The following is a 21,359-nucleotide window of genomic DNA, read 5'->3' as shown; positions in this document are numbered from 1 at the left end:
CCCATCCATCTTTTTACCTGTCAATCCAGTCCAGTCAGTCATCTGCCATCTACTCATCCACTCATGTGTTCACCCATCCATCTTTTCTTTCTTTCATCATCCATCCATCCACCACTCATCTAGTCACCCACCAATCAACACTTATCCACCCACCTATAACCTACCCAATCACCCATCCATCCAATATGTCCATCTTTTCTTTCTCTCATCTATCCATCCTGCCTTCCTTCATCCCACCTAGATTATTCACCTATTTGTCCATCTGTCCAACCATCCACAGATCTTTCCATCCACCCACGCATTCAACACTAACTGCAGGAGATACTTCTCTTCTCTAAACCACAAATATCCATTGATGATCCTTAACTTAAAAGACTCCACTGTGATTAGGAACAGGCCAAACTGTTAAAATTTTACATTCTAACAACTCTTCCAAAAATAACTCGAATCCACAAACATGTCTGACTATTCCAATTCATGCAAGACCCAAATGCTCCAAGTCCTTGTTAGAACTGCACAGAAGCCGGCCTATTCTCACTGGTTTGAAGTCTTTGATGTCTTCAAAGATGGTGCTCCTAAAGCAAGGCTAGAAAGTAGGGTATGGTTAGAGGAAGGGGGAGCTGTGGGCAGACTGGAAAGAGTCTGGCACTGGAGAGAACCCGGCGGTGGGATGTAGAGAATGGGAGAGGAAGTTGATTAGAAATATAGACAAGGATTTCTGAGATGAGGAAAATTTTGCCTGGGCCTTGGAATCATGGAATTCTAGTATCTACAATCAACATGACCCTGTGATTGTTTTCCCCTTGGATTATACATTGGAGCGATGGTGGTTTAGTTAATCATCCAGGAGAATGGGTTGACAAGATAGATGCCAGAGAATAACAGAGATCAAGGGAGTTGAGAGCCTTGGCAAGAAAAGGCAGAATAATAATAACTAATACTATGTAGAACCTACTATGTGTCACATACTATTCCAAGCACTGGGTCAGAGGGGTCACCTGAATAAGCCCATCCTTTCTTCTTCTCTCCCATTGATCCATCCATGTATCCGCTGATACATCAATCTATCCATTTACATATAGACATATATAGTGCTAAGCTCCAGGCACTATTTTCTAAGCATAACATGTATTAACTAATTTAATCTCTCAAGATAGGTGCTATTAGAATCCCAGTGGACAAACTGGGAAACTGAGGCAGAGAACGCCTAAATGACTTGAGCAAGGTCACACGGCTGGTGACTAGCAGAGTTGGGATTTGAATCCCAGCCCCCTGGCTCCGGAGTCCATGCTCTCAACTCAGCCCTGCTGCTTCTCTAGTACTGTAGCAATTGCCAATGCCTAAAACACAGGCTGACTTTCAGAAGACAAGGAAGAACAGGGGCTGCCTGGCTGACCCAGCCCTTAGAGAGAATAATGGGTAGACTGTGAAATGGCTTAGCCAGTGCCTGTCAGATGGCTGGTGTTCCAGAAATGCTGATGAATCTCAGCTGATTCTAGCTGAAGCGACATTCCCAAGTACACAGACTAAAATTAACACCTGAATTCATTCATTCAAAAGTTATTTATTCAGTACTGCAGCACCGTACATAATAGCAAAAAACAAGAAACCTGGAAACATCCCAAACGTCCATCACCCAGGAAAGTGGATAAATTGTTGTATCATGACAGAATACAATATTATACAGAGAAAAATAAATAACCTACAGCTATACTCAAATAAGAGAGATGAATCTTAGAAATATACAGTTGAGTGCAAAAAAAGCCAGTGCAAGTTCCAGAAGGCTGAAAAGCTCAGAAACCACGAAAGTGAAACTTACAGAGTTAAGGCATATTTAAATATGTGATAAAGCTTTTTTAAAAAGAAAGAAAGAAAGAGAATAAGACACACACAATCCAAGAGTGAGTGGTTGGGTTGCCTTTGGGGGAGTGAAGTGGGGGAGGGGCAGGAAGCAAAGGCAGGGTTGGAGGCTACAGGTAGAAGTAAGTTATTGATCATGTTCTAGTTCAGGGTTCTCCCCAAACCAGCAGCATCAGCTGCATCTGGGAACTTGCTAGAAATGCAGATTCTTAGGTTCCACCCTAAACCCCCTGAATCAGAAACTCTGGGGGACGAAGCCCAGCTACCAGTGTTTCAACAGCCCTCCAGGGGATACTGGTGCACGCCCAAGTGTAAGCATCTCTGCCCTAGAGCAGGTGATGTTGACCCTGCCGGGCTGGGGACCACACTTTGAGGACCACTGTTCTAGTTCTTGACTTTGGTGGCGGGCCTACCAGTGTTTCCATATAGTAGTAAAATAAATAAGGAAAAATAAGTAAAAGGAGAGACGATATTGAGAGTGTGTTGTAAACTCAGAACAGGATTGAAGCAATTGGCTGTTAACCTGAGGTGAAAGAAAACACCCCACAATGATATATTCAGCCACTGTAGGTGCCAAGCATGGGGCCAGAGTGGTGACCACAACCGACCCAGCCCTTGCCACATGGGAGTATACAGTCTGTCCATTCTGATACTTTTTTTGCCCCCATTCTTACACTTTTACAGAGTGATCATATACACCACATGCTTTCAGTATCTTTTCATCCTCCAATTCCCTGGATGGAGGACTACTATGCCCATTTTACAGATGAGGAGACTGAGGCACAGCTACTGGGAGCTAGAGCTGAGATTTGCAACCAGGGTCACCTGTCCCCCAAGCCTTTTGCTTCATCTCCGCCCTATATTACTTCCCCTCCTCACCTCTTCTCCTCCTTTTAGCCTCCACCCCTGGTGCTATTGCTCACACAAGCACATCCCTCCATGGACGCCACAAACATTTCATAGCAGAAAGTAAAGGTCAGCAGAGGTGCCCATGCCCATTATTCTTAATAAAGGAAGTAATAAAGATCGATGAGATAAAAGAATATGGCAGGTCAGAAACTGTGTAACCCCACACAGAGCAAGTTCTAGGTCTATACCAATGTCTCATTTAAGACGAATATGTCCATTTATTCTTAAGATCAGACTTAGCCCTCCTGCAAATGCCACTTTATAAAAATACTTTTAAAATTGGTTTTAAATTATATAATATTTTACGCACAGGCTTAAAATGAGAACAGAACAGTGTGATTATTATTTACTGGCAGGTGGGTGACGAAACTGAGTTTCCCTCATTGTTCCCGGGAGGTGGGGGGCGAGCCTCCTAAATAGTGTTATGGGGGGAGGGCTGCTAATCCCAAGTTCCAGGTCCAACCTGAGCAGGGAACACCTTAAAGGAAGACCCAAAAATGCTCCCAGGCTGAAAAGAAGATAAAGCCGCTTCTGACCCAAGAGAGACGACAAAACTTGATCCGTATTTAACTCTGGAATTTCGCGCTTCAGAGCCGGGATCTCTCTCGCATTAGCTGCCTTAAATAAGCAGCTTCCAAAAGCACAATTCATTCCAAGATAAAGTCTCAGCTTTTCAGAGGGAAAAAGCTACCTATCTTCTCCTTTCCTGCGCATTGGCACCATCTCTGGCTCCCTTCATCTCTGGAGTGTTAAGAACTCACCAGTAGGGTCACCAACTTCCTTGTTTGCCCAGAACTGCTGGATTTTTCAAGATGCTAAAACCAGGACAGTCCCAGGCAAACTGGGACATCTGGTCACCCTATCCAGACAAGGACTAAAGCCCAGTGGTTTTTTTTTTTTTTTTTTAGAAGATGTTGGGGGTAGGAGTTTATTAATTAATTTATTTTATTTTTGCTGTGTTGCGTCTTCGTTTCTGTGCGAGGGCTTTCTCCAGTTGTGGCAAGTGGGGGCCACTGTTCATCGGGCCTCATCACTATCGTGGCCTCTCTTGTTGCAGAGCACAGGCTCCAGACGCGCAGGCTCAGTAGTTGTGGCTCACGGGCCTAGTTGCTCCGCGGCATGTGGGATCCTCCCAGACCAGGGCTCGAACCCGTGTCCCCTGCATTAGCAGGCAGATTCTCACCCACTGCACCACCAGGGAAGCCCAGCCCAGTGGTTTTTGAAACATAAGTTGCTGAGCCCACCCACCTGGATCCCTCCTTGCCTTCTCTATTCTCCCAGGAAGTGAGGGAGAGGGGAGAAAGAAGAAAGACAGAAACTGGGGGAAGAGGGGGATGCATTCTAACCCCAAAGCTGAGCAGGGTTCTATTGTTAAGCTCTCAGGAGTCACCTGGGGCGGCCACAGCAGCTGTCCTAGGCCTGCAGCCTCCATCCTGGGCTGGACCCTTTGGCTCAGAAGAAGGAGATGGCGGGGGAGGGGGGGGCAGTGGGCAGGGAAGCTTAATTATACATTTTAAAACTCCCTTACCTTGTCACCCACAGAGGAAGGGATCAAGGGAGAGGAAGACAATTTTATCTCATACCGAAGAGAACAGAAAAATAGGTCAAGTGGGCATACATTTTTCCTCCCTTAAAGCCTCCAGAGAGAAAAGAGAATGCAAATGGGTTACCAACGGGGAAAGGGGGGGAGGGATAAATTAGGAGGTTGGGATTCACATACACACACGACTGTATATAAAATAGATAAGCAACAAGGACCTACTGCATAGCACAGGGAACTCTACTCAATAGTTTATAATAACCTATAAGGGAAAAGACTCTGAAGAAAAGAATATATATGTGTATATGTATAACTGAACCACTTCGCTGTATACCTGAAACTAAGACAACATTGTAAATCAAATATTTCAATTAAAAAAACAAGAGTGGGGCTTCCCTGGTGGCGCAGTGGTTAAGAATTCGCCTGCCAATGCAGGGGACGCGGGTTCGTGCCCCGGCCCGGGAAGATCCCACATGCCGCGGAGCGACTGGGCCCGTGAGCCACAACTACTGAGCCTGCGCGTCCGGAGCCTGTGCTCCGCAACGGGAGAGGCCGCGACAGTGAGAGGCCCGCGCACCGCAATGAAGAGTGGCCCCCGCTCGCCGCAACTGGAGAAAGCCCTCGCACAGAAACGAAGACCCAACACAGCCAAAAATAAATATAAAAAATAAATTAATTAATTTAAAAAATATTCTGTGAATGTTTAAAAAAAAAAAAACAAACAAGAGTGCCACGCTCAGATTAATAAATCCAAACTGGCCAGTCAACAGAGGGGCCCTTTGCTCCCACTCCTACCCAGAGAGCCCGGTTTCTAGTCAAAGTTTCCAAAAAAGAACATAACGAGCAAAAAGTACTCTCCAATATTATGGTTCATGCGTTTTGGAGCTTTCTCCATGCCGGACACCGTGCTGAGCATTTCTCATGCGTGACCCCACGTGACCTCCTCCAGAGTCCTCCGAGGAACGTGCTATCAGAAGCAACATCCTCATCATGTACATGAGGAAACTGAGGCTCTGATGCCCAAGGCAGCCTGGCTAGTGTGAGCCATTCGAACCTGGGCCTGGCTGACCCAAAGTTCAGGGTGCTTTCCCTCGCCTCCCTGTCGTATTTCACAGCACCTCCTGGATCCCTCCTGAGGAGCTGGCTTAGCATCCCCAGAAATGTACTAACTGAGGGGCTTTAGGGTCCTGACCATCTCTGGATTGAATCCACCTTCCTGGTGGTGTCTTCCATTGTTGAAGGAGTGCATGTTGTGTGCTTGCTACTGGGGAGGCAATGGGGGGGTACATGATCCCCAAGTACCCAACAGATGTCCCCCAAAATCCCCTGAAGTAAGACTCCACTCTCAAGGAGCCACTGCTCCCCAGTTTCTCAAGCACTAACATTTCAGAGACCTCCTTTGGTCTGACACCGTCATGCACACACACCCCTCCTGTCACTCCAAGATCCACACCTAAAACCCACTGAAAAGCTAAGACATGGGTACAGAGGTGAATCAGATCTCGAAGATTTGGCAACTGAGTGAAGAGAAGCACTTTTGTCACTCACTGGACAAACATTAATGGAGTGCCTACTGTGTGCCAGGCGTGATGGGGTGGCAGTGGTGAGTAGCATGATGGATATAGGTCTTATGGCCTCGGGGAGCTTGCTTTTTACTGCTGAGTGGCAGGACCAAAGCACCCCCCAACCAGAGACCCCCTTCTCCCACACTGGAGACCCCCCTCCCTTGCTAGACCTCAAACCAGGGCAGGAACAGAGCTACAAATGACATCCTCACCCTTTCTCATTTCTCTGACTGGCACTTAAGGCTACCACTTCCTCTACTTTCTACACATCCACAATCCTTTACGCTAAACCCTCAAGGCCAGACGTGCTCTGGAGCTTAGAACTTGGTGTTTTTAAAGGGATCACAGGGATGGGAATGTAAAATGGCACAACCATTTTTGGAAAACAGTTTGGCGGTCTCTTATAAACACATACTTACCACATAACCCAGCAATCCTACTCCTGGGTATTTATTTCCCCAAGAGAAATAAAATGTACGTTCCCAAAGTTCCCACTAAAATCCATCCACCAATGTTTACAGCAGCTCTATTCATAATCGCCCAACCTGGAAACACCCCAAATCTCCTGGGAAATGGATGAACAGTCTCCAGTCCAGGCATCCCAGAGAATATTACTCAGCACTCAAAAGAATGAGCTACTGATACACACAGCAACATGAATGGATCTCAAAGGCTGCACGAAAGAAGCCAGAATCCAAAGACTACATACGATATGATTCTATTTATACGACCTCCTAGAAATGATCATTGCTTGCAAGGCACTTGGGTAGGGGGGTGCTGACTCAAAGGGTCACTGGGGGATATTGTGGGGTAATGGAACTGTTCCCCATTTTGATTTGGGTGGTGGCTACATGCCTGCATGCATTTGTCAAACTCTGAGAACTTTACGCTTAAAAGGGTGAATTTTGCTGGAAGTAATTTATACCGCAATAAACCCGGTCTTTGAGAAAAAGAAAAAAAAGATAACAGGATGCATCGATGATGTGACCTGGATACTCCAAGTGTAACTCATGGACTAGCAGCTTGGGCAATCCTTAGAGGCTTGTTGGAAAAGCAGAATCCCAGACCCCACCCCAAATCTGCTGGACCAGAATCATCGTTTTAACAAGGCAATCCTCACACTCAGGAAAGTTTGGAAAGTGCTACAATGTACACGTAACACTCCCACTGGGTCTGCGGGAGCAGCACCCCATAATCAAGCATATCTACTGTAGCAGCACCCCATAATCAAGCATATCTACTGTTTCCTCAGTGAAATACACCAAAATGCACGCCAAGTGGGATAAATTTAAGACTGTAAATTAAGCATATAAATTTGGGTCAGTTCAAGGTAATTTTTTAACCCCTAAATGAGCTGATCTTTCAGTTTTCAGAGCTTTTTAGATTTGGGGATTGTGGAGGAGGAATCGCACCTTTGCAGGGGGGAAAAAAACCCAAGGGAAAAAAACCATGCTAATTCCTACTTCCCAGAGTTTTGCCCTCTGGAAGTACCTGCCACGCTGATCTAGTAGAAGAATTATACAGTCATTCTCTCCTGCCCTTCTAGCACAAGCTACTTTTCAGGGTGGGCCAAGACTCTGATAATATGCTCCAACTTCTCCCAGGGCTCCCTCTGCTTCCCATGCAGAATATTCCTCTTTAGAGAGTCTTTGATTAAAAATAAACAACAACAAGGGGGTGAGTGCCAATCAGCCAGTGTCCGTGGGTTACCTGATGTGATGAGACTCTGGGTTTCTTGTTAAGAGTCCTGAAAACAAGGGTATGAAAGCCTGGAATCCTGCAAGCACTTCAGGAGAAGGAGCGTGATAACACAGACCTGAGTCCGCGGCCCAAATTCCTACACCACGCTCAGCGCAAGATCTGCTGGCATCAGCAGGACTGGGGGAAGATGACATTCACATTGGCGCTTGGTAGCGCGTCAGAAGGAGCAAGCGGCATTAAGTGGGGGCTCTAGGAAGGTTGACAGATGCGCCTTATTGAGCTGACAGATTTGAGCTCTTTAGAAGCCATCATCAGAGCCCGTCCCAGCCATATTTAAATCAGACTTCCAGTCGAGGAGAACACGGAACCAAGGTGTGTGATCCAGACAGCTTTGCTGCCTGGAATCCTCCAAGAGTGAAAAGCACCAATGGAAATCTGAACATCAAAGATTTCCATTTGGGTCTTCTGACTTGGAGAAAAATGAAATTCATGAGAACCCCTTAATTCTCACTGATGGCTTCAAGCTTGAGCTGCCGAGGGAAGTGGGGTGCAGAAGGGGAAGGAATCACAGTGGCAAAGTGCCCGTGACCATGGGGAACGCAAGGCTGCACACTCCCTCCACCAGCGTACCATGCTGGAATCTGCATTTGGACGTAACACTCTTAGGCCCTCGGAGCACACAGCCAAGTTCATGGAACAGCCACTGACTGACTCCTCCACGTGACGGTGAAGAACCTGCTTTGCCCCCTCACCTGCAACCCTCAGTAAATGCCATTTCCAAATACATGTTCCGCGACATGCACATCAAAGAACGGCAGTGGCAATTCCACTCCTAGGTATAAATTCAAGAGAAACACCTCCCCAAAAAGTTCAACCAAAGACATGCACAATCTGGAAATTACTCAAATGGCCCTCAACTGTAGAATGGAGAAGCATGTTGTGGGAGGGTCAAACAATAAAATATCACACAGCGATGAGAAGGAACAACCAACAAAGACCCACAGTGACATGGATGCATCTCACAGACAGATTGTTGAGAAAAAAAAAAAAAAGCCCGGCACAAAAGCACACAGCCTCTGACTCCATTTACAGGAGGCTCAAAAGGAGGCCAAATGAACCCATGCGGTCAGAAGTTGGGGTAGCGGTAACCCTTATCGGGGGAGTAACTGGGAGGGGGCAGGAGGGGACTTTCTGGGGAGCTGGTTACATTCTTTTCCTTGACCTGGGTGCCAGTGGCATGAATGTTCACTTAACTAATCTGGACTTGACTTGTGTACTTTCCCATGTGTGTATATATATACATTAGACTTTATTTTTAAAGTTCTAGGGCTTCCCTGGTGGCACAGTGGTTGAGAGTCCGCCTGCCGGTGCAGGGGACACGGGTTCGTTCCCTGGTCCGGGAGGATCCCACATGCCGCGGAGTGGCTGGGCCCGTAAGCCATGGCCGCAAGTTCTAAATAAGTACTTAAACACTTTTTTTTAATGGCAGAAATATTTAGATACTCAAGTCCATGTTCTCCCCGGTACCCTGACTCCTCGGTGTTTCCACACTCCATTTCTTTGCACTGGCCCAAATGCCCTTATCCAGCCCCCATCTCTCTGTCCCCTCCCCTCTCATCACCTCCCCCCCAGAGAAAGCTCAGTCCTGGATGACTCTGGTTGGTGACAGATTGGGGGATGGAGAGCTTTCCCTTTGAGAGTGGGGATACATAATGTGTTTGCTGCCTCAGGCCAAAGAGAGAACAAAAACTGGCTGCAGAAAGCAAAATGCACAAACTCATCACAAAGCTCCCAAGAGCAAGAAACCCAAAAAAAACCTCTAAAGGACTGAGTGCTCCCAGTTCACCTGCATCCCTCTTTTAAGATCCCTCCTTCCGAGGGACTGTTGCCATCCCTTCCCTCCCCAACAGCCCTCTGATCTGCAGGATTCAGGCTGGACCGGGGTGAGCTAAGGACACATTAGGATTCCCACCTTCTTCCTTTCCTCCTAGTAGACTCCAAATCCAGGCTCCAGAAGGCGATCTAAAGCCATTTTCAACACGGAAACCCATTAGCCCAGTGAATCCCTCCTGGACACCCCTGAGTTATCTGATCTTGCACACACTGACACATTGCCATTCTCCATGCCTCCCCCCACTCCTCCAGGGATTGGGGGGAGACAGGCAGAGTGATTACAAGACCCCTGAGCATTTCAACAGATCATCACAAGGTTGAAACTTAGGAGGCAAAGACTTGGTTCCTGCCTTGGGCACCAATCAAAATGACATCGTGATTAGGGGTACACCCCTCCAAAAAGATAGCAGCTGAACCTCTTAATTTTCACCACCCTAGAAGTAGACTGCTCAGACACACTCCAAAACCTCAGAGGCCTCTGTTACAGTTTCCAGACCCAGTAGTCAAAATCCTGCTCAATTCTGGTCCCTGCTAAAAGTGAATCCACCAGCCAATGTGTTCCTCAAATAAGCAACCCCAGGACCACCTGGGGCTCAGCCCTGTTGAGTATATGTGTGTGTGTGTGTGTGTGTGTGTGTATAAAACTGTCAGAACCATACACAAAAAGGATGGGGGCTCATCAGTGAAGCCCATGGGCCCAACCAGCCCCATTCGTTTTTACTCCGAGGGCAGCCAGTTGGAACCGAGCCGAGGAGCGGCACATTGGTCAGTCAGCCTGGGAAGCAGGGTTCGTCCCCCTACTTGGAATCTGGGTCATGCTTAGGTAACTGCTAGAAAGCCCGACTAATTACCCATCCTTGCCTCCCTACATCTCAACAGATGTTAAGCCCTCCTCAAGGTTTATTTCAAGCAGGCACGAATTTAAAGAAACACAAGGGGATCTGGATTTTGGTAGCATCTCAACAGAGGAAAATGTGTACTCCACTTTCTTCCTCTGGATCTTTAATTAAAAAAAAAAAAAAAAAAAGGCATTTACCTGCCCAAGATGTCCACATGGATGCTGACTCTCCTGGTGTCCCCTCCCGGGTCTCTAGGGTGGAAGAAGCAGATTCCAACCCAAGGCCTAACACGGCACCCTAGGAAGGACCCAGCACCTCATTTTCTCTTGTCCTATCTTTCTTATTAAAGTAGCCCATCCTGGGTCTTCCAGGTCAGGGCCCCAGATGGGGCAAACGGGATGTTTTCTACACCTCAAAAGATGATGAGGTCCCTAATCAGTGGGTGGAAGGAAATGGAACCTGCAGACATGGGGAATGATAAAATACCCCCATCCCTCCCTGGCCAGCAGCCCATCCCGGGATATTAATTCTGGTCAGTGCTGGCCCCTCAGTGTGAAGACCACATGCTCTCCCACTGGCTCTTGGCCCTGGGAACCCCTAGGCACCCTCCTTGAGAGGGCAGGCCCCAACCATGGGCAAGCAGGGGTGGAGAGGCCTGAGAGCTGGGACTGGGCTCCAGCTCTGGAGGCAACCGTGGATCCCGACGAGGGGCGGCTAAGGAAACCCAGCCAAGGACCCCCATGCTTCCCCTGCCCTGGTCAGAGTGCTCATGCCCCGGCCTGGTCTATGCTCATTCGGGGAGAACTCTGACCCATCCGGAACTGGCTCTAAAGGCCCCTGTACGACCCCAGGGCCCAGCCCTCACTCTGAAATCAGTCCTTGGGAGGAATCCACTCCCCCGGCGCCCACAACCCCAAGCCTCCACAGTACCTCAACCCAGCTCCGGGTGGAGAGATGCTCCACACTCCTCCCCGGTGCCCCCTCTCCCAGCCCCTGGAAGACCCCCCCCCCCCGCCTCCCATCAACCCCCGGGTCTCTCCCAGCCTGGAAGAGGGGAAGAGAGGGAGGAGGGGGAGGCGCAGTTGCCGGGGTTTGGGCAAAGGATATGGCCATTCGGTGATCTTTTTGGCGTATTTTCTCACCACGTTGTCCTCGCTGAAGAGGAATAGAGACCGGTTGACCGTGAGGCAGTTCTGTCGGACGGGGATGGGGTTGTACAGGGCCATGGTCCGCGCTCTCTGCGCCATTGACTGCTTGTACATCCTTTGCGCCCCGGGCTGCCCGCCCTGCCGGCTGCCCCCGGCTCCTCGCCCGCCTCCGGCGCCCACGACCACCCCGGCGGCTGCCCCGGAGCCTCCTCCCCCGTAGCGGGCCGGCATCTCGTCTCCGAAGCGGGCCATTCTGCAAAGAGCAAAGGGCTCCGGGTTACGCTGCGGCGAACGATGCGGAAGACGCCGCAGCCGCCGCCGCCGCCGCCGATGCTGATGCTGATGCTGCCGGGGCTGTGAAGACGGCGGCTGGAGCTGCGACTGCGGAGACGCTCCACGGCCCAGCCCATCGGGCGGCGGCGGCTCGGCGCCTCGGGTCGGGGGCTCAGAAGGCGGCTGCCCGGCCCCAGCCGGGGATAGCAGCTCGGGACATCTTTCTGGCTGACCCCAGAGAAGGAGGGGCTGGAGGAGGGTGCGGGGGCGGGGCGCGGGGGCCGGGGATGGGGGGAGGGGAGAGGAAAGCAAGGCAAAAAATAACCGAGGAAGGAATCCAGGCAATCCCCAGTCCACCCACTCCGGAAGGAAAAAAAAAAAAAAAAAAAAACAGTTAAAAAAAAAACCGCACACCCCCTTTAAGACTCGAACGGTTTGCAAAGGACGCCCCCCGGGACGCAGTGGAAGCTTCAAATTCCTCCGAGGTCCGGGTCAGGCTGGCATCTTGCAAAAGGAGTGCGCCCGGCTTATTAAAAACATTTTTTGTTAAAAAATAAAAACCAAGTCTTTGCTGGAGGGTGGGGGAAAGGCAGCCCCCCAAATTAAAAAATCCCCCTTTCTGTTTTGCTTGAGTTCCTAGACCTTAAAAATGCTGGAAGATCTGTAGCCAAATAAATTAAATTAAATTAAAATTAAGAGTATTAAGGAAAGAAGGTGGGGGGGGGGACGCTCCGAAGGGCTCTTTAAGGAGTCTTGAAGCCGCAGGGTCCGGGTGTGTGTTTTTTTTTTTTTTTTTTCCTTCCTGAATCACCAGCGGCTGCCTCTTCTGCTCACGAAGGAGTGTGAGTGTGCGTGTGCGCGCAGCGTTTCGCTCAACCGTGCCTCATCTTGGGGTTAAATTGCAGCAATGAAATCCTGAAAATTCCCAACAGGAGGAAAAAAAAAAAAAAACCGAGAGAGAGAGGGAGAGAGGTATGCGCCGTTCGCTTAGCCACTCAATAGCTGCTCCCGGATGCTGCAATGCCTAGCGTCCATCGCCCCCCTCCCCCCGCCCCCCAATGCCTCCTCTTCCTTCTCCTTTAGGTTTTGCTAGAATAAGACTGATGTGGAGGGGTGGGGGGAAGAGGAAGTAAGCGGAGGGGCCGTGAGGGGTGGGGGGTGGGGAATGGGCGCAAAGGTCTGAACCACTGGCCAGCGAAGCTCCAAAGAGGAGCGATTGATGAGTTTAACGGGAGAAAGACCCACCCAAAGTGTCGGCACATGATGGCCCGCGACCAATCGCGGAGGCGCGAAGGGACCTGTCTCAGCGGAGTTTTGTGGGGGAGAGAGGGGAGAGCCGGATGGTCGGGAGGCAAGGGGGAAGTTGGGACGACAGATTCCTCCTCCCTTGGGAGGAAACCTTGCTTTTCAGCGGGCTCCATTTCGGTTGCAGACAGCCGGACGCTCCCAGCACCTTGCAAGGGGAAGGAGGGAGGAAGAAAGGAAGAAACTTAAAGGTAGAAAAGGAAGGAGATTCAAGTCTAGAGGTGCAGTGAGTCCTCTACGCAAATTTGCTCTATTTAGCAAAAGACAAATTTTAAAAACTGGGAGAATGGTTTGGTGGTACTTCTGTGAAAGTTTCAAATCGGCCCTGCAAGCTGGAATGAAAGATTGACCCCCATCGTCGGAAAAAACCCCAGAGGTGGCAAATCTTAACTGCCAGGGGCGGATAACTAACCAGGTCCTACTCGGCTGGATAAAGCTTCTGGCTTATATATGTTGCATGGTGTTCGCTTCTCTCCAGAGCCACTACAGTTTTATTTCCCATTCCCCATTTTATATTGTGAAAGTGAAAACACACAGAAAAATACCCAAAGCATAAATGTACAGTGTAAGAATTTGCTGTGAAACTAGCACTCATGGAACTAACACCCGAGTCCAGAGCTGGCTCCCCGGAAACACACATATGCCCATTTCCCTCAGCAATAATCACATCCTGACTTTATGGTATTAATAGCCTTGCTATTCTTTATACTTTTACTACTATATTGTGCATTCCTAAACAATACAGTTCCACTCTGCATCTTTTTGGATTTTATATGAATATAAGCGTCAGTATATATTCTATGATGTTTGGTTTCTTTGGTTCAACATTATGTCTTTAACAGAGAACAGACGTGGTTGCCAAGGTGGCGGGGGAGGGGTGGGAGAGGGATGGCTTGGGAGTTCGGGATTAGCAGATGCAAACAATTATATATAGAATGGATAAACAACAAGGTATCCCTGTTGTTTATCCAAGGAATATAGCACAGGGAGCTATATTCAATATCCTGTGATAAAACATAATGGAAAATAATATGAAAAAGAATGTATATATGTGTATAACTGAATCATTTTGCTGTGCAGCAGAAATTAACACAACATTGTAAACCAACTGTACTTCAATAAAATAAAATTGAAAAAAACATTGTCTTTAAGATTCATCTGCTGTTGTCACATGCCGCTGCGATTGATTCACTTTCACTGCTGTATGGTATTTCAATAAAAGAGTAAGCCACTATCTGTTTATCCATTATCTTGTTGATGGACATCTAAGTTGTTTCCAGTTGAGACTCTTAAACATTCCTGCCTTGAATAATCCTGACACCTATAAATATGCATTTCTGTAGGAATAGTCTTAAGTGTGAAATTTCTGGGTCATAAGGTAGCATATCTAAGGTTTGTAAGATGTCACCGAACTGTCTTCCAAAGTGGATGTACCAAGAAACTGTTGAATTTTTGCAAAAGCAATATATTGACTAGAAGGCAGGGGTGATAGAGAGGAAGCGGAAGAGGATGAAGAAGGCAAATATTTTTTCAAGGCTTAGCTGGTTGAATCCTATTTAATGCCCTCCCCCATCAGTATATGAGTTCATTTGAAACATACTAGAAAAGATGATATGTCTTTACATATATTCCCCATTCTGTGCCTGTGGGTAAGCCTTTACAGGTTACCTGTAGCACTTTTGAGATTTCCTAACTTGTCAACGTATGGACAAAATGATTAAACCAAGAGTGATCAGAGTTGCAAGGAAATGGGATGTGTAGGACTGTCAATAAATATTAATGATTTTTGTACTTGATGTTTCAGATTTCAAAGGCAAATAACAGTTAATATGAATCAAGAAGTAATTCCACATTCATGGATACAAACAGCCAGTCATATAAGAAGGCTGCACTGTGCAAAGTGAACTTACACGTAACTTGTTATGATGGACTTTCCCAAGAAGACAGTTGACTTTCATATAGCATAAGCATCACCTACAGAGATTTCTAAAGACACAGAGCTTTTCAGAAAAGAGTAACCTCTCACTGAGAAAGTCCTTACCAAGATAAAGCATCTACAAGTCTTCATAGAAGCCCCACTTTACAAGTGAAAACATTGAGGCTGAGAGAGATTTTAAAACATGCCCGGGTCACTGACATGGGTCTGAAACTACTTCTGACTCTGTTGGGTGGAGGTAATTGGATACAAACACTTTGGAAAACTGGTCATTTCTTCCAATGCTGGACCCTGTGAATATCCTGTGACCCAGCATCAGCACTCCTAGGTATAAGCCCAGGAGGAATGAGTACATAGGTCCACTAAAAGACACTCCCTGGAATGTGAACAGCATCATATTCATACTAGTTAAAAATTGGAAACTTCCCAAATATCTATCAATAGCAGAATAGATCAATATTTTGTGGAACATTTACACAAAGAGCCTTCTGCAGCAATGAGAATGGATGATCAGAAGCTACACACAAGTGCATGGATGAACCTCACAAACACGATTTTGTATCAAAGAAGCCAGGCATACAATAGAACATGGTGTGTAATTTTTGTTATATAAACTTCAAAATGGGCAAAATGAATCTATGCTTCAGAAGTTGAAGTAGCCATCACCCTTGAGGGTAGAGGAGTAATTGGCACAAGGTGGGGGGGCTTCTAGAACCTTCTCGATTTAAGTGGTAATTATACAGGTGAGTTCACTTTGTAAAAGTTGTGCATTTTGAAAGTTTTCATTGAGCTGTGCACCTATAAGTTGTGCAGTTTTCTGGGTGTTCTCTACTTCAACAGAAAATGTTTGTAATGCTTCTGAATGTAGATCCCAAGTAGCACCACTTGTCATAGTGATCTGTGATAATTCTCCTTGTGGACTTTAACCATGAAGTCTCTACAACAAACTCTGGCTTCCTTTTTACCAGAAGACAAAGAAAACCTTCCAAGACACCCTAACCCAAGCCTAGACAGCAGACAAGCTGGCTGTATATCAGAAACGCCTGCAAAGTGTTGTAAAAATTCTGATTCCTGGGCCCTCCCTCTCCCCTGATTTTCCTTCAGCAAGTCAGTGGGGGTACATCCAGGTTTGCTAATCACTGCTCTGGAAGGGACAAACTTATTATCCCTATCTTGGCATTCTCTAAAGTTATCAATGGTGGTGGTGTTGGCATTTTTGGTGGAACAGTTTTTGCTGTTTGATTCTGTCTGGTGCATTGTGGGCTGTTGAGCACCCCTGGCATATGCCCACTGGGGGTCAGTAACACTCCCAGTCTTGTGAAAAGCAAAGATACCCACACATATTTCCAAATGCCCCCTGTCAAGGTGGCAGAAGAATCTATGCTTTCTTCTCACCAAATGGCATTCCCAAAGCTTGCTTAACCCTGAAGTTTGACATGCTGGAGTTCCTCTCTCTTTCCTCAGAACCTTCCAAAGTCTTCCAACCCTCTCAGTTACTCTACTTCCCTTTTCTGGAAAGAACTCAACTCGTGCACCCTAAAGTGTGACAGGGACCCAGGTGCATTATCCTAATGGATTCACTTTACAGAGAATGAAAATTTTATATAGCCAAAGGAATGAATCTCTAATATTGGAATCTTACATATCACCTAGCAGATGGAAATGGATGGGCAAGAAATCTTCATAGGCTCCTCAGATGACTGCAGTAGGTAGTTCCTTGCCCTCTTTCCACCATTAATCCAAATTAGTAATGTTGACCAGGTAGAAAGATTTAGAATCTCATTAACATTGCAGACAGAAGCAGTTTAACAAGAGGCCTCCAGAAATCAGTCTCAGCCATTGGTTCTAATCTTTAACACATCTGCCAGCTGAAGATTTAAGTTATCAATCAGCAGCATCACTACCATACTGGCTCTGAGAATTATATTCAATTGAACAGGGCTAGCAACTCTGAAATAAATGCCCCAAATAAATAGCTGCAAATCACACTCATTTGGCTGCTAAAACAATTAACAACTAATCCAGTCATTTTGAGTTGCAAGAATGGATCAGCCAAAAGACATTTGGCCTCTGCCTTCTAGTCTGGATACCCACTGAGAATGAGTACCAAGATCTTTGGGAGAGGGAGGGTATAAACAACAAAAACCAAATCTGATAATCCAGATATTTGCAAATCATGATGTAGGCACTCAAGAGTGAATCCAGAGATGGACTGTGGCTGTCACTCCAAGCATAATATTGCACAGCAGTATGTGCCCTGCAAATTTCCAAAACCAATGAGACGGAGTCAAATTCTGTATGCAGACTTGGGTACAAATCCTAGCTCTAATACTTCCTAGCTGTGTGCTCTTGGAAAAGTGCTTAGCCTCTCTGAGCCTCAGTTTTTTTATGTAAAATAGAGACATGACTCCTTACCCCACAGATTGCTGTAAGGATTAATTAAGATCAAGCAGGTAAGCATGCACAACGACTAGTATAAAATAAGCAAACAAGAATGATGGTAGGGGGACTTCTCTGGTGGCGCAGTGGTTAGGAATCCGCCTGCCAATGCTAGGGGACACGGGTTCGAGCCCTGGTCTGGGAGGATTCCACATGCCATGGAGCAACTAGGCCCATGCGCCACAACTACTGAAGCCCTCATGCCTAGAGCCCATGCTCTGCAACAAGAGAAGCCACTGCAATGAGAAGCCTGCGCACCACAAAAAGAGTAGCCCCTGCTCAACGCAACTAGAGAAAGCCCGAGCACAGCAACGAAGACCCGGTGCAACAACAACAACAAAATTTTTTTAATATGATGGTAAATAGATTATTTTTAAGTCACCAGAGTCTGGAGAGATATTTCATGTTCATGGATAGGAAGACTCAATATTGATAAAGGACTGTTATCCAAAATATAAAAAGAACTCTTAAAACTCAATAATAAGAACAAACCTGATAATGAGCCAAAGACCTTAACAGACACCTTGCCAAAGAAAATATACAGATGGCAAATAAGCATATGAAAAAGATTCTCCACATGATATGTCATTAAGGAAATGCAAACTAAAACAACAATAAGATACCACTACACACCTATTAGAATGGCCAAAATACTGACACCACCAAATGCTGGTGAGGTTGTGGAGCAACAGGAACTCTCGTTCATTGCTGGTGGGCATGCAAAATGGTACAGCCACTTTGCAAGACTGTTAATTGGTTTCTTACAAAACTAAGCTTACTCTTATCATAAGATCCAGCAATAGCGCTACTTGGTATTTACGCAAAGGAGTTGAAAACTATGTCCACACAAAAGTCTGAACACAGTTGTTTATAGCAGCGTCATTCGTAACTGCCAAAACTTGGAAGTAACTAAGATGTCCTTCAGTAAATGAATGGATAAACTCTGGTACATCCAAACAAAGGAATGTTATTCAGTGCTAAAAGACATGAGTTATCCAAGCCATGAAAAGATATGGATGAAACTTAAATGCAAATTACTAAGAGAAAGAAGCCAATGTGAAGAGGCTACATACTGTATGATTCCAACTATACGACACTCTGGAAAAGGCATAACTATGGAGACAGTAAAAAGATCAGTGGTTGTCAGGGGTTAGGGTAGAGGGAGGGATGAGTAAGCAGAGCACAGGGGTTTTTTAAGGCAGTAAAATTACTCTGTATGAGACTGTAATGGTGGATACATGTCATTATACATTTGTCGAAATCATAGAATGTACAACACCAAGAGTGAACCCTAATGTAAACTATGGACTTTGGTTGTAATGTGTCCATGTAGGTTCATCAGTTGTAACCAATTCACCACTCTGAAAGGGATGTTGATAATGGAGAGGCTATGCATGTGTTGGGACAGGTACACTTGTTAAAACTGAGAAAGCAACATTGGTACAATGCTATTAACTAAACTGCACACTTTTTTCAGATTTCACTGGTTTTCCCACTAATATCCTTTTGTTTCAGGATCCCATCCAGGATACTACATTCTTTTGAGTCATCTTTTCTCTGTAGCCCCTCTGGTCTATGACAGTTTTTTTTTCTTGTTTCTCACCATTTTGATAAGTTTTAGGAATACTGGTCAGGTATTTTTTAGAATGTTTCTCAATTTGGGTTTGCCTGCTGTTTTCTCATGATTAGAATATGATGATGGATTTGGGGGAAGAAGACCACAGAGGTGAAATGCCATCCTCATTTCATCATATCAGCAAGCCATGACATCCATATGACTTATCACTATGATGTTGACCTTGATCACTTAGTTAAAACAATGCCTACCAGCTTTCTCCACTGTTGAGTTACTATTTTTCCCTTTGTCTACTCTACTCTTTGGAAATGAGTCACTGAGCCCACCCCACACTAGTTAGGAGAGGGGAGAAGATTAAGCTCCATCTCCTGGAGGGAAGAGTATCTACATATATTCTTTTTGTTGTTGAAGTATAGTTGATTTACAGTATGGTGTTAGTTTCAGGTGTACAGCACAGTGATTCAGTTATATATATATAACTGAATATATATATATGTTTCTTATATAAAAGAAGCATATATATATATTCTTCTTCAGATTCTTTTCCCTTACAGGTTATTACAAAATATTGAGTGTAGTTCCCTGTGCTATGCAATAGGTCCTTGTTGATTATCTATTTTATATACAGTAATGTGTATATGTTAATCCCAACCTCCTAATGTATCCCTCCCTCCTACCTTCCTTTCCCCTTTGGTAACCATAATTTTGTTTTCTATGTCTATGAGTCTGTTTCTGTTTTGGAAATAAATTCATTTGTGTCTTTTCTTTAGATTCCACATATAAGTGATATCAAATGATATTTGTCTTTGTCTGACTTACTTCACTTAGTATGATAACCTCTAGGTCCATCCATGTTGTTGCAAATGGCACTATGTCATTATTTTATATGACTGAGTAATATCCCATTGTATATATGCATCACATCTTCTTTATCCATTCATCTGTCAATGGGCCTTTAGGTTGCTTCCATGTCTTGGCTATTGTAAATAGTGCTGCAATGAAACTTGGGGGACATGTATCTTTTCGAATTATGGTTTTCTCTGGATATATGACCAGGAGTGGGATTGCAGGATCATGTGGTAGCTCTATATCCTTTAGAATACTTTGTAAGGGAAATTTGTCTCTTCTCCCTTATTCATTTATTTAATCTTTTATTTATAACAGTACAGACTCATATTTATTTTATTCTTTGGATTACCCATGCAAACTATATTATTTATTTTGTTGCTTGAAATGTTCCCTTTGGCCATTGGGAGCTCCTTCAGACTGGTTCTTGTGTTCCTTTGACGTGCTCCTATTTTTTTTTAAGCTTCCTTACTTTCTGGCACCATAAGAGGCTCCAGGATCATCCTTCACTGCCCTGCCCTAGAATTAGCCATTTCTCCAAATATTCCTGGTTGCTTTCATTGGAGAATGCTATTTAATGATCTCAGGGCTGGGTGCAATATTGCATTTTTAGTTTTTATTTTGGTGGAAGTTGTGTATGCAGGCAATTTGGCAATCACCATAAAACTTACAAGGACTCTTATGGATAAAAGTGCAAGGAGTAACAGATTTATATGGTTACTCCCCACACACAACTGTTCATTTTAATGGTAAATATAGTAACTATAGAGTGGAGTGCCCTGGTAGATAAGCAAGTGATCAAAAATAGCACACCAGGGCTTCCTTGGTGGCGCAGTGGTTGAGAGTCCGCCTGCCGATGCAGGGGACGCGGGTTCAGGTCCGGAAAGATCCCACATGCTGCGGAGCGGCTGGGCCCGTGAGCCATGGCCGCTGAGCCTGCACGTCCGGAGCCTGTTGCTCTGCAACAGGAGAGGCCACAACAGTGAGAGGCCTGCGTACCGCAAAAAAAAAAAAAAAAAAAAAAAAAAAATAGCACACCAGTAATGGGGCAAATTGACATCACATGCCTCTTGGTATGATGTACCAAGAAGGATACAACATGACTTCTGGGGACTTCATGCCACGATTGTATCATTTGAATAAATTGAATTCCATAATGTTCAAAATAAGGGGCATTCTACAAAACAACTTGCCTATATTCTTTGAAAGTGTTAATGTCAGGAAGTTCAAATAAAGACTGAGAAACTTCTCCAGGTTAAGGGAGACATGGCGACCGAATCCAACAAGGGAGCCAGAATCTTCTTTTGCTATAAAGGATGTTATTGGGACAGTTGGTGACATCTGAATAAGGTCTGTAGATTAGATAATAATAGTGTACCAATGCTAATTTCCTGATTTTGATCGTTGTGCTGTGTTACATAAGAAAATTCCCTTCAGAAAACATTGAAGTATATAAGCTTAAAGGGCCATCATATCTATAAATTATTCTCAATGGCTCAAGGGTGGTGGGTAGACAGAGAATAAAATGG

At 45.6% G+C, this 21,359-nt stretch overlaps 1 protein-coding gene across 4 annotated transcripts in view; it reads right to left on the bottom strand.

The window, feature by feature from the left end:
* CACNA1A (calcium voltage-gated channel subunit alpha1 A) overlaps positions 1 to 21,359 on the bottom strand; it is a gene marked incomplete at both ends in the record, with an annotated part of 321,342 nt that overhangs the window by 229,063 nt on the left and 70,920 nt on the right. For 2 of the 4 annotated variants that reach the window (XM_079702108.1, XM_079702110.1), the window contains one exon: positions 11,415 to 11,708. In XM_079702108.1, coding sequence (XP_079558234.1) covers positions 11,415 to 11,708 — 294 coding nt within the window. Of the gene's footprint in view, positions 1 to 11,414; positions 11,709 to 21,359 lie in introns of those variants that run through there. The other 2 variants (XM_079702111.1, XM_079702109.1) reach the window with 2 other exon arrangements.

This window comes from Hyperoodon ampullatus (assembly GCF_949752795.1).
Source record: "Hyperoodon ampullatus genome assembly, chromosome: 4".
NCBI lineage: Eukaryota > Metazoa > Chordata > Mammalia > Artiodactyla > Ziphiidae > Hyperoodon > Hyperoodon ampullatus.
Note: the sequence above shows the minus strand (reverse complement) of the source record. Positions and strands in the feature narration are given on the sequence as shown.